This window comes from Sinocyclocheilus rhinocerous, unplaced genomic scaffold, assembly GCF_001515625.1.
Source record: "Sinocyclocheilus rhinocerous isolate Xijiao unplaced genomic scaffold, SAMN03320098_v1.1 scaffold839, whole genome shotgun sequence".
NCBI classification, from domain to species: Eukaryota; Metazoa; Chordata; class Actinopteri; order Cypriniformes; family Cyprinidae; genus Sinocyclocheilus; species Sinocyclocheilus rhinocerous.
In genome coordinates this window covers 1,267,873-1,281,012 of record NW_015652287.1, presented here as the reverse complement: position 1 = coordinate 1,281,012, position 13,140 = coordinate 1,267,873, and the positions used below count along the sequence as shown (strand labels likewise).

The 13,140-nt window shown below is 36.5% G+C and overlaps 1 protein-coding gene across 1 annotated transcript in view; it reads left to right on the top strand.

Moving 5' to 3' along the window:
• Positions 1 to 13,140, top strand: part of bbs9 (Bardet-Biedl syndrome 9) — a 119,922-nt gene that overhangs the window by 4,801 nt on the left and 101,981 nt on the right. Inside the window, exons 3-10 of the mRNA XM_016520246.1 lie at positions 512 to 662; positions 1,883 to 1,917; positions 2,944 to 3,118; positions 5,435 to 5,519; positions 5,605 to 5,788; positions 8,096 to 8,225; positions 11,933 to 12,114; positions 12,647 to 12,723. Of these exons, the coding sequence (XP_016375732.1) occupies positions 512 to 662; positions 1,883 to 1,917; positions 2,944 to 3,118; positions 5,435 to 5,519; positions 5,605 to 5,788; positions 8,096 to 8,225; positions 11,933 to 12,114; positions 12,647 to 12,723 (1,019 nt within the window). The remainder of the gene's footprint in view (positions 1 to 511; positions 663 to 1,882; positions 1,918 to 2,943; positions 3,119 to 5,434; positions 5,520 to 5,604; positions 5,789 to 8,095; positions 8,226 to 11,932; positions 12,115 to 12,646; positions 12,724 to 13,140) is intronic.

Here is a 13,140-nt window from a genome sequence, read left to right as displayed (position 1 = left end):
GGCCAATCAGCGTACACCTCGCTTTTCAGACCGATGAGCTTTGTAAAAATCGATGTGGAAAATAATGTTTTTTGAACCTTAAACCGCATAAACACATTTCATTACACCAAATATACAAAATAATGTTCTTTTTTAGCAACGTCATATGACCCCTTTAACTGAACATTTGGCATGTTAAACAGCAGTACAATCCAGTGAACACACTAAAGTCACACTAAGTGGATTTCATAACAAATGTCAGTAGACCGGGAAGATTTTAAAACGAGTGGTTCATTAATAAATTCGTACGACCTTACCTTCACACTGAGGAAATACAAGCGCAGTGCTAAAAAGGGGCGGAGCTACATACGGTTTGCATAAGGATGCTCCAATGGCAATAAAGTTCAGCTTTATTCCTTATCTGTAAAGAAAGTCCAAATGACAAGAATTAGATGCAGGGCATAACATTCAGTATACTGTGATGTTGAACCAGACTGTTTACATTCGCTCTCTGTCTCATTCTCTAAACCAGATAAGATTGTAGTGGGCAGTTTTATGGGGATGTTACGCATCTTCTCACCACACCCTGCTAAACCAGAGGAGCCGACGGAAGCTGACGCCCAGCTGCTGGAGGTTCAGTTGCCTGACCCCATCATTCAAGTGGACATGGGCAAGTTTGTCTCGTAAGTGTCACATGTGCTGTGTTTCAGCCATTCACATCGCAGCAATCATCACTACCAACTCAAACACGTCTCTACAAAATCATAATCAGCTTATTTATCAATCTGCCACATATACCAATTATCAGCACAAATCACATTTGTATGGCACTTTCCATGAATAGGATACAGTTGGTACCCTATTATTTTTTTTTAAGCAATAAAGGCACAAATCCCATATTCTTTGGAAAAGAAAAACAACAACAACAACAAACAAACAAAAAACTTTTCAACCACTAGAAACCAACATTTGTTTCCTCTAAATTCTCTGTTACCCTCCTCTTGCTTTTGTTCATGTATTTATTTAATTTATGATATGTATCTCTAGAAAAAAAGAAATCATACAAATCAGGTGTTTATTCAGAAAATTAATTTTCTAAGAGTTATTCATTTCACTGATACAGCTTCAAGTCCTATTTTGTAAGTGCAGCACAGGTCTTCTATAGTCTTTATTATGTGCCTAATTCCAAACACACATATACCAAATTATAAAGCTACTACGTTTATTATGATTATAAATCTGTTATGTTCTCTCTTTATACTATGTTTGCTGATTGTGATGTTATGAGCAACAAATGCAGTGAGACAGAAAGAAACTGTCACTTCTGATTCCTTTAATGGAATCTTATAATGGCTCCTTTAAGAAAAATAATAGTTTTTATCATTTGTAAATAATTGATAAGTTCATAAAAAGTCATTGCTCAAATATTATAAAACAATTAACAACAGAATTATCTTCAGTGTTAGTTGTACTGTATAGTTGCTGTTATATTGTAAGTGATTAAGCTTTTAGACATCTAAAGGAAGTGGATTATTCCGTGGGTTGCTTAAGTCTGGAATACACTACACAACTTTTGCCCAGATTTCTGCCCTGATTTGCTCGGAGTTGACAGATTTCACAGAACTATCACAGTGTATGATGGGATATTTTAGACAACAGCCAGATGACTGTTGCCAGGTTTCACTACAAAATACTTTTAATATGATAGAACTAACTTCTTGAAACACTACAGGAAGCTTTGGGGCTGTATGTGTCAAAGTTCCATTCTAATAATACCTGATATAGTAGCTTATACCATGGTTCTTCTAGAATGTTGAGATATATAAGTATACTGTATGCATCAGCCTAGATTATTTGCTTTTTAATTTCTTTTTATCATTGCTAATTTGTTTTGTTTCTAAAGGATATGCCACATGAAAGAGCAGTTGAAATACCGTGGTATTCATTAAGTTCTAGAGTAGACATACCAGGACTTTTTCCTTTCATTTATGCATGTTATTCATCATCAATTTTATTTTTCAACTTCAGTCATTGAACATAATGCACATGCAGTGATGATCACAGCAGAGAGGTCTGATAAAAGACATTTATTGTTCTATTGATTCCTGGTCACTGTCTAGTTGAAGTTCTGATGCTTAACCTAAAAGCAGCATCTCACAATATTTAGAAATGTAACACGCCGTGGTATTCATTAAGTTCTAGAGTAGACATACCAGGACTTTTTCCTTTCATTTATGCATGTTATTCATCATCAATTTTATTTTTCAACTTCAGTCATTGAACATAATGCACATGCAGTGATGATCACAGCAGAGAGGTCTGATAAAATACATTTATTGTTCTATTGATTCCTGGTCACTGTCTAGTTGAAGTTCTGATGCTTAACCTTAAAAGCAGCATCTCACAATATTTAGAAATGTAACACTTTCAGTTACATAAAAGCATAGATTAGTCTAAGTTAAATCCAAAAATGATGGATTTCTTATTGGCTAACTGCTAGTACTTAAGGCACTGTCTTAATATAGAGGCTAAGTTTATGCAGCTGGCCCCAGAACAACCCAGAAAACATTTGACAAGCACAGTAGACAAATAAGCACTGATTTTATGTTAGCTTGGGCCGTGGCTATTCTCTTAGATGTTTATTTCTTATTATTAAAAGGACAGATCTGACTCTAAATTCTGATTTGATGAGCTGCTTCGAAGCCATTGCAGAATGCAGACAAATAAAATTAGCGCACAATCTGCATTAATTCAGTTGCTACATTATTCAGAACCAGAGCAACCTACTCTATATTAGTTAGGAGGTGGAAAAAGTGTTTAGACTTTAGTGATTCAAAATAATAAATGCAACTATTTAACATTGGCGTGAAAATCTGGGTTCATGTTTTTATAGCTGCATAATACTATTGAATATGTCCTTCTGTTCTGTTGTCTCAACGGAATATTTCCTGTGCTGTTGTGCAGGTCATCATTTCATCTGTATCCAGTCCATGGATGGGATGCTGATGTTTTTTGAGCAGGAAACATATGCTTTTGGTCGCTTCCTGCCTGGCTTCCTGTTGCCCGGCCCTCTGAGCTACTGCATCCGCACTGACTCCTTCATCACGGTCTCTTCCACCCGGCAGGTGGAGTGCTACAGGTGAGTCCAATTCGCTCCCTGACCAATTGTCCATATAGTCACTGGCCATATCCTTTCACACATAGACTCATTCTCATTGAACGTACAGGATATGTGGGTATTCTATACATTTACTTTTTTATTATTCCTTGGTCATATCTTAGAATATGACTTTACGAGACACATCGCCAAACACATACTCGGTCTGCATGTTTAAAATAAGTGCAGGAGTATATTAGAAATATGTTTCCTAAAGCAATGGTAGGTTAGGTGTAACACTATTTCCAGCATATCCTTACAGACATGATAAGGGAATGTTTTTACATCCGAATGAAATTTCCATTGATTGATCAACACTGTTTATTTTTGCTGTGTTGCTGTTCTCATTTGTGGCAAACGATATGGGTCATGTTTCATTTACAGACACATTTGGTATCCGTAAGGGAGCGAAGGTAAGATAGCACAATAAAACAGGAAATAGCTTTGGATGACGGTTTCAAGTTCATCCTACTTATTTACATACTCAAATCTTCACGATTAAATATGATTAATTGTAGTATTGATATGTTAAAGAAATATCTTAATGTTATGTGTTTTAAATAATGTAAATTAGTCTTTAGAAGTCATTTTTCAACAAAAAAACATCTTTAACAGAAACTCCCAACAGGTTGTATGCAGTGTATTTGGTTATAGATACTTAATTAAACTAATAATTAATTTGACTGAATTAAACTGATAACATAACTTTTAATAAAATAATTTGAGCTTGACACATGACAACATATCACACGTTGTGCAGTGTTATATTTGAAAAATTGTTAAATTAAATCTGTTCATTATATCAAGTGATCGTGTCTCTTCAGACATATGGATTATGTTTACAATGTTCTTTTGAACTTTTTGAACAACAAAGTTTTGGGTGCATGGACTTTCATTGGAGGTACAGAAATCTCTCAGGTTTCATTAAAAATATCTTCAGTTGTGTGTTGAAGATGAATGAAAGTCTTATGGGTTTGGAACGACATATGGGTAAAATGATGATAGAGTTTTCATTTTAGGCAAACCTTTAAGAAGGAAATATGATCTTTCTTCACAATCTGGCTAAAGCTGTTGAAAATGGAGATCTGAGCTGAGGTGAGACAGCAGAGGCTTTGGTTCCTATAATACTCCTCATGACCTGCTGATAGTTTTGGAGGACTGTCAGTGATTTCTGAATACAGCGTTTGATCTGTTACAGACATGTGCGCACACACACACACACACACACACACACAACATGCACACTCTAAACGCCAGTACCGAACATGCTCTCAAAGCTGAATAATCACTGCTGTGTCTCATTGCTATAAACGTTTGCCCAAACCCACCCAACATTCCTAGAGGAATTCAGTAGAAATTTGGGGTCATATTGCAAATTCAAAACAGGATTTTCTTGTTCTTTTGAAACGAAACACTTTCCAAGAATAGGGTACTAAATTGACCTAGAAACTCCATCGAGGAGGTCCATCATCCACTTCAGGGGGTCAAACTAAATATTATATGAATGGTTTTGTTTTACGTTTGTTTTATATAAGGTTTTTCAACCTTTACAACCCTTCAGCAAATCCTTGGTAGGGTGGCCATATGTGCCATTTATACGGGACACGTCCTGGCCATGATTTTTATATTGCCTAAAACATCCAAAGTAGTTTGACCAATAACATGCAGGTATTGTACATAATCGACCAATCATGGCGCATCGCACGTGAGAAGGTGAGAATGATCAAAGCGATGCAAATACGCGCATGTGTTCGTTCGTTCGACTTGAAGCTGCGAACCGATCATTGTATGACACCAAAGTACTGCGAGAGCGATTTGAAAGCATAAGGAGCCGTCTGCTCTTCTCTCTATAGCTATTGTGAAATAATGTCATACAATGATCGATCTGCACAGTGCTAACAGCCAAAACCTGGATATTTTAGGCAATATAGAAATCCTGGCAAGGGTGCGTCCTGTAAAAATGGCCCGTATGGTCACCCTATTTCTTGGACATGTCTGAATTAAAAAAAAAGTAATAATAATGGTTTAAAAGTAAATAATTAATTACAAAAACAATTATTTGAATATAATTTCAACAGATTGTGTCACAATTAGACACTTTTGTATGATTGATCTTTTCTGTTGAAAAGGTCAAGGTAAAAGTCATGGGAAATGGTCATGAAAAACTAATCTATGACTGCTTGTGAAGAAACCTTCAGTGCATCAGTGTTCTGGTGAAGTGAATATTGAAGCATTGAGCAATCTCCAATGTCTCTGTTTTTTTGATAATTGGTGCAATTAACATCTCTTTAAACGCAGGTATGAGACACTGGCTGTAGCCACAGATGCAGACACCAGACAAGACTCTGATCAGCAGAGCAAGAGCTCAGGGAAGAGACTGACGGTGCGTTTCCTGAAGATTGAAAGTGCTACTGTTTCCAGTGTGAATATTTGCCTTTGGAAATGACTGTGTGTATGTTTGTCCTCAGGCTGACTGGACACTGGTGTTAGGAGAAGAGGCTTTAGATATCTGTGTTCCCAACACATCTTCAGTGATGTCCTCCATCTTTGTGCTGGGGGAGAGAAATTTTTTTGGTCTCAAGGATAATGGTCAGATCCGCTTCATGAAGAAATTGGAGTTCAACCCCAGCTGTTTCTTGCCCTACGGATCAGGTGACCCATACTTCATGCTGTGCTGTTTAGACTTCTATAGCACATGGAAACCTCCTGTTTATGCTTAAAGCAAGAAAAACTATTTGCCAATGGAGTAAGAAAAATGTATGCTTGAAATTTAAAGTGCCCCTATTATGGGTTATGAAAGGATCATATTTTGGTTTTGAGAGTCCCCAACAACAGGTTGACATGCATGCAAGGTCAAAAAACACTTTCATTGTCTTATAATATGCATTTATTTTTACCTTATTTGCTCAAGGACTCCCAAACGATTCGCTCAACGATTCATTTTTCCAAACCCCTCCTTTGCGTGACGCTAATCTGCGGTGATTGGTCCGATTGGTCTCATTTTCATTTCATCATGCCTGTAATGCCTGATAAAGCAGCGTTTGTGAGCGCAGTGCTGCTTTGTGTACAGCCGTTACTGGGGAAACTGCTATTTTGCTAGTGTTTCATGTTGACGTCAACATGAAACGGCTTGGGATTTGTATACTTGGCCACATGTCACGTCACTTTTCACTTTTTCACTTTTCACTTTTCAATATTACAGCGAGAATTAAAGTTACGCCTTCTTTCTTTGCGTTAACATTTGGGCTGCGTTATGCAAATCTTCCCACAGAGCGACGTAGGTATGTTGGGGCGTGTTAGAACGAGCCGTTTTAGGTAGGCGTGGCTGAATCTTAACTTTTATAAAGAATATCTCTTTGGATTTGAGACTTTAGTCTTTGCAACTTTACAGATCTTCTTTATGCACCAAGAGCTTGTAACACTCCAAAGAGAAAGGAAAAATTGAAATCACATCATATGACCCCTTTAATATCTTACACAGCTGTGCTTGTCAAGAAAATTTGTCCTTGTCATCAAAAATTCATTTATTTACCATTTATCATAAATGTATCATTTATTTACCTTATGTCATTCCAAAGACTTATTTTTCATTTTCAAAATGCAAATTAATATATTTTTTTTAAACATGAACAATTTCTATTTCTCCATTGAAAGTCCATGTGACCAACATTTTTAAGCTTCAAAAAGTACATGAAGACATCATAAAAGATATCCATATGAATGATGTGAAAGAAGAGATCAAAGCACTTTATATGATAAACAGATTTAATTTAGGCTTTTATCCCATGATTCTGAAGAAAAAAACAACAAACAATAAATGAAGGAGTCAGAAGACTTGTTTTGTTATTGGCTGAACCCACGTTTGTGAATGAATCTCTTGAATTAATGATTCAGTGATAAATGCTTTTTTTTTTTTTTTTTAAACAGTCAGTTTAGTCAGTTGTCCATATCAATGAATGACAGTGTTCACTGTCACTTTCATTCATTAATATGAGCAACGACAAAATACAAGCTCCAAAATACATGCTCCATTGCGATTGGAAACAGGCATAATAGACATAGCTGAATCTTTGTCATTTAGGGATAAGATCGCATGGGTGTTTGAATCGAGATTGCAATCTTTTAACTCTTAATTGTGCAACTCTAATCAGCATACAGTAAGTCAAATACGGACATCAAAAATGGTAAACAGAAGTTCAGCCGTACTTGCTTGACACATAAGAACAAACTTCATTGGTTCTTTCCCATCAAGAACCAATTTGGACAAAACCTGAGAGATTGCTTTCTCTCCATTAAAAGTTAATTCCACCAAAACTGTGATGCTTCAAAAAGTAATCCAAATGAATCGGGCAGCTTAATCCAAGTCTTCTGCAGAGACATGGATCCGGGAAAGACAGAAATCTCTCAGGTTACATTAAAAAAAATCTTCATTTGTTTTTCGAGGATGAATTAAATTGGTTTGGAATGATATGAGGGTGAGTAAATGATGAGTGAACTTTCATTTTTGGCTGAACTGTCCATAGGAAAGGATTTCTAGATATTTTTACTGGAACAAAAAAACAAAAATACCAATTAAGAAATGTTTCCATATGCATTTCCATGCATTATCTGTCAAAGTTGTTTGAAACATAAATACACACACACACACACACACACAATCATGTAGACAATCTCATGAGTTAAATTACTGTTGTCTTTGTCTGCTGCGTAGAGAGAGAGAGATGATTTTGGGTGTTTGGCCACAGAACGGAGATGTGTATGTGTGTGTGTGTGTTGGTGAGAGTGGTGTTGGTTTATAGGAAGGTGAGAGATGGATGTCTTCTGGTGGTTTGGAAGTGGATGCAGTCTATCATTTAACCGCTGCATTGACTCTCCATGTGAGGCCCAGAGACCACAGACCATCTCAACACACACTTCCTCCTTCATACTCAGCTGTCTTCTCTCTGGCTTTGTCTTCAGTTTCTGAGGGTTCCACCAACATCCTGATGTGTAACCATAACAACATGCTGCTGGTGTACCAGGATGTGACGCTGAAGTGGGCGGCCCAGCTGTCCTGTGTGCCTGTGGCTGTACGCATTGCTAACTTCCCGTAAGTGAGCGCTGCCCAAATGAATCTTTCCTGGCTGTCCTTAATCTCCTTAACCTCCATACTTCATAGAAACACCTGACAACCCCGTCGGTCCAGTCTATCTGAAGTTAGACTGAATGTAAGATGTTGTGTGTGGTATATGCTATCATTCTCAAGGTTGTGTGTGCGGTGCGCTATGTCTCTTTGAAGTATTCTGTGTTTGTGGGACTGTTAGCTTAGAGTGGTTCTCATATGCAGAGGTAACAGATACGTCTGTAGAGAGTGTTTAACTGCACTGGTCTCTCTGGCCATCCTGCACGGGTCACTCACTCTACCATTATCCGTCCTGTCTCTCTTCTACTGGCCTCACATTAAAAGAGCATCTGTCAGCACCACCTAAATGAGCTGCTGTGCTTGTCTCTGTTCACATCTCTAGCACACACACACACACATAACCACTCACACCTTCACTTTTTCAAACTTTACTATATTAAAGATAAATAATAAAATGCAACTAACCATGCAACCATACATAGTTAGAATAGCCTAACAAATGGGCTTATCAAGGCAGGAGAAATCCCTTTCCATCTTTTAGTGTTGAACCTTTGAGTTAAATCCCATGTGTCCAATCAAACAAATGGTATTTTGGTGCAAATTCATCTGTCAGTAGAAGCAATCCAAATTAGATGCATGCCAGTATGCACCTTTTCCCAAACAAGTCTGCTTTAAATTATGGTTGGCAGTTTGGGGAACACTCAAAATGACTGAAACAAATCATTTCAAATAAATGGTAGTTCTACAAATATTCCTTATCCATCAGTTTGACTCAATAAGCCATACATTTACTGTCAGGCTCTATTTTTATCTGTCAGGAAAATATTGTAATGCCTGGTATTTTAATGTGACATAAACTCGATATTCACAAGAATATCTTTCAGTCTGCAGTCTGCATTTTGCTGTAAAACAGTAGGGAAAACATAACAGATCCTGTATTCATGTGGTTTTCTCTCCCGATTTAATGAACATATGCCTTGAATAAATTACTGGAATGCAGTGAGAATCTCTCATTTTCTTCACAAATCCTCAATCATGTCTTTTTCCCGGCTTGTTTTCACATGAACGCTTTAAAACATAATTTTCTCCTTTTCCCCTATCAGCAGTTTTTATGGGAAAGCATGGAAATACAATGTGTTAGCCTATTTGTCAAAATTATTAAAAGCACTTTGAAATATCCAACAGTCTTCCAAATAATGAGGGGAACATTTTCATTCATGCAACATGTTAAGGCTCGATAACTATATAAGCGTCCACTACAGCAGGCAATATCATCTGCTCATTCTAAGTGCACACTCGTCTGCCGCTTTAAATTCTCGAGCTTGTTATAGCAGGATTGATTTTGAGTGGGTGTCAGTGTTTTTAGCATTCATCAGCTGGAAAAAAATAGTTCTGAAAGTGATTCCAACAAAATCGTTTCTCTGCGCCTTTATATCATTATAGTGGCGGTGTGGACTTTGCTATTCTTTAATATTGAGAATGATTGTTAGAACTATATCTTTATCGTTGTCTTTATAGTTACTGTCCTTTTGTGAACAGGCCTTTACATAATATAGAACTCAATTCGAGAGTCCTTAGCCATCTTCAAGAAATGGCTAAAAACACATATCTTCCATCTTTATTTGACCGTCTAACTCTAGCACTCTCTGTTCTAAATCTATTTGTTTTCTAACTGCTTGTTTTCTTTAAAAAAGACCTCTAAAACTAGCTTTCTCTGTTCTTTCTCTATTCTACCTACTTGTTTTCTTTTTATTACATATATATTAGGGATGCACCGATACCACTTTTTCCAGTACCCGAACTACAAACTTTCCAGTGATGTCTGTGAGAAAGATATATTCACTCGACAAGCTCGCGCATCTGCGCCGCCGCGCGCTCAATCCACTCAGCGCGCTTTGCTTATCAGCTCGCGCACATCAGCTATACAGACGTTAATACTGAATGTTTAATATTATATTCATTGCATACATATACTTCGTAGTAGACATCCTTAACTCCTTTCTGCTGTCGGTGTTTCTTTGTTTGAATATGGCGCTTATCACATGCTGTGTGGTATCGGCGTTTGCTATCGGGGCATTTTAGCGAGTACGAGTACGAGTACAGAAGACCAGTATCGGGCCTGATACCAGTATCGGTATCGGTGCATCCCTAATATATATATATATATATATACATACAGTCAAACCCAAAATTATTCAGACACCAGATATAATCTTTGATATTTTTTTTACTAGTGGGTGCAGGACACTAGTTAATTTATCTAAGTGAGGATAGCAAAATAAAGTAAACCATGACATATTATACCCAAAAATACTTCATACAGTGTACTACCAGTAAAATTGATAAAAAATTGGGACCAAAAATTAATCAGACACTTTGACTTGACCATGTTTTGCTTAAGTGTTTTTTTCTTTAATTGCTAATGTGGCCTTTTTACACCACAGACTGAACAAAATGAAGCATTGCTTGGTAATTAATTGACCTAAATTGGTATTATCTAATTGTGTACATAAATTTAACATCTGAATAATATTTGATTGATTGTAATCCATTACAGACATTTCTATCAAAGTTATCTGACATTATTAAGATGAATTTGTTCTGACACAGTTTAGAAAATGGTAATAAAATATGACAAGAACCCAGAGTATATATATATATATATATATGCTATAAATGTAAATGTAATATAGACTTGCATATATTACTACAGTAATAATTAACACATCCGTAAAAAGACTTTGGGGTTATTCATGGACTGCTGAAAGCTATTTGTTAATACTTTTAGCGTGTGACGGAAATGTTACGCCCCTACTATACTGTGATGCCGTGTGACGAGACGACATGGCGGTGGCGGCAGCAACAATAAAGTTACGCCTTCTTTCTTTGTGTGAACATTTTGGCGGTGTTATGCAAATCTTTCCACATCGTGACGTAGACATGTGGGGGCGTGTTTAAACGAGGCGTTTTAGGAGGGTGTGGACGAGTCTTAACTTTTATAAAGAATATCCCTTTGGGCAACTTTAGGGATGTTATCTATTCACGAACAGCTTGTAACACTCCAAAGAGAAAGGAAAACTTCGCATCATATGACCCCTTTAAGTTTTCATTTGCAATTTGATGGTTGAGGGGTGAGGAGAATGATGTCACCTTATTGGATCCAGTCTATATTCTTATATTGCATTCATAGATCAAACCTTTAAGTTTGTTTGCAATATCTGAATGTGTACAGTTTAACTGAGGTTACTCCCATAATTGGAGTAACTATGGAGTGATTCACAAAATCTATTTAGAATGCAAAGAAAACTTTTTTTTCTTTTTTCTCCCTTAAGTTTTACTTTTTTTTGTGTGTTCAGTATAAGGGAATTGAAAACAATTTGTCAAACAATTTGTTGCTGCTAGGTGACACATTGTATTTAATATTTAAAATCATTTTAAACTGCATGTTTCTGACATGCGAATTAACATCTGACATGCATGAGGTCATAATTTACCAAAGCACAGGATCACGGGGGTAAATAAAAATAAATTAAATAGGGGAAAAACTAGTGATCAGCATCTAAAATATATACTTTCCTTTATAGAGTACTATAAATTAAGCTAATATCTTGATTTTGGAAAAAAAAAAAAAAAAATTTGCATTGCATGCATTGAAATGTGTTCTGTGTTTTCAGGGAACTGAGGGGGTTGGTGGTGACTCTGAGCTCTGACGGGCATCTCCAGTGCTCTTACATGGGCACTGACCCCTCCTTCTTCACTGCACCTAAAGTGGACGCCCGAGAGGTCAACTATGATGAGGTCGACACAGAGATGAAAATGCTGCAAAAGGTTATTCGCGAGGCTACCAAAACCCAAGGTATGACCCAAAGAGTTTAGAAAACAAATGCACTCTGTATATGTTAATAGATGTTAACAGTTAAAAGCTTCTTGCAAAGCCCAGATTTATGCCAATTGCCAAATTGAATACCAGACCAGTACCTGATCTGTTTTTAAATTAAGCGAGCTTTTGGGCTTTTAAACAGCTCCTTCCATTTAACGTAATATTTTATCTAAATGCAGTAATGTTTTCCAATCAGTGTATCTTTACTGCTAATGTAACTATGTCTGAGAGGCTGGGAAAAAAAGATTTTGATGATCAATAGATTGTAATGTTAAATTTTAATACTAGAAATTATATGCTGTGTGTGCATGCCTATTTGTGTGAGCTTTGCATGGTTGACGCTAATTCCATTATATGTCACATTGCAATATAAGTTGCAGCACGTTTCAGATTTTAAAAAATGTGACTTCTATTTCTGAAAATACGTTAATAAAATCAAGTCTTGTTCTACAGCAAAAAGTTCTGTTGCACAAAAATGTTTGGGTGTTTGTGTGTGATCTTTCTCCAGACATTCTCCCGAGGGCAGAGACTGAGGAAGAGCTTACTCTGACCGCCATAGTCTCATCTAACCTGGACGAAGTCTCGGTACAAATACTAACACACATGTTTATTTCATCAACGTGAGAACATATAATATAATTCTGTTGTTTTTATATTAAGCTAATTATAATGAATGCAGGCGACAACGAGCCCTACCTCATCTCTAAATTAAAACTTACATTATTTTTTACATTACATTAATTATTATTATTTCTGAATCATTTTCACACATATTCATACAGGTTTAGCTAGCTAGATGAGACTGTAGACTTATGTAAATAATTTTTTATGAAGCTACGACTAAAAGAAAACTTACCTGAATGTCCCTAAAGAAAGCATTTGTCATATTCAGCTTAGTTTTGAAGATAGTTACAGTTTAGTTTACTATATACTTATACTATAGTTATGTTTACACACACACACACACACACACACACACACACACACACATTTGTTTTTGTA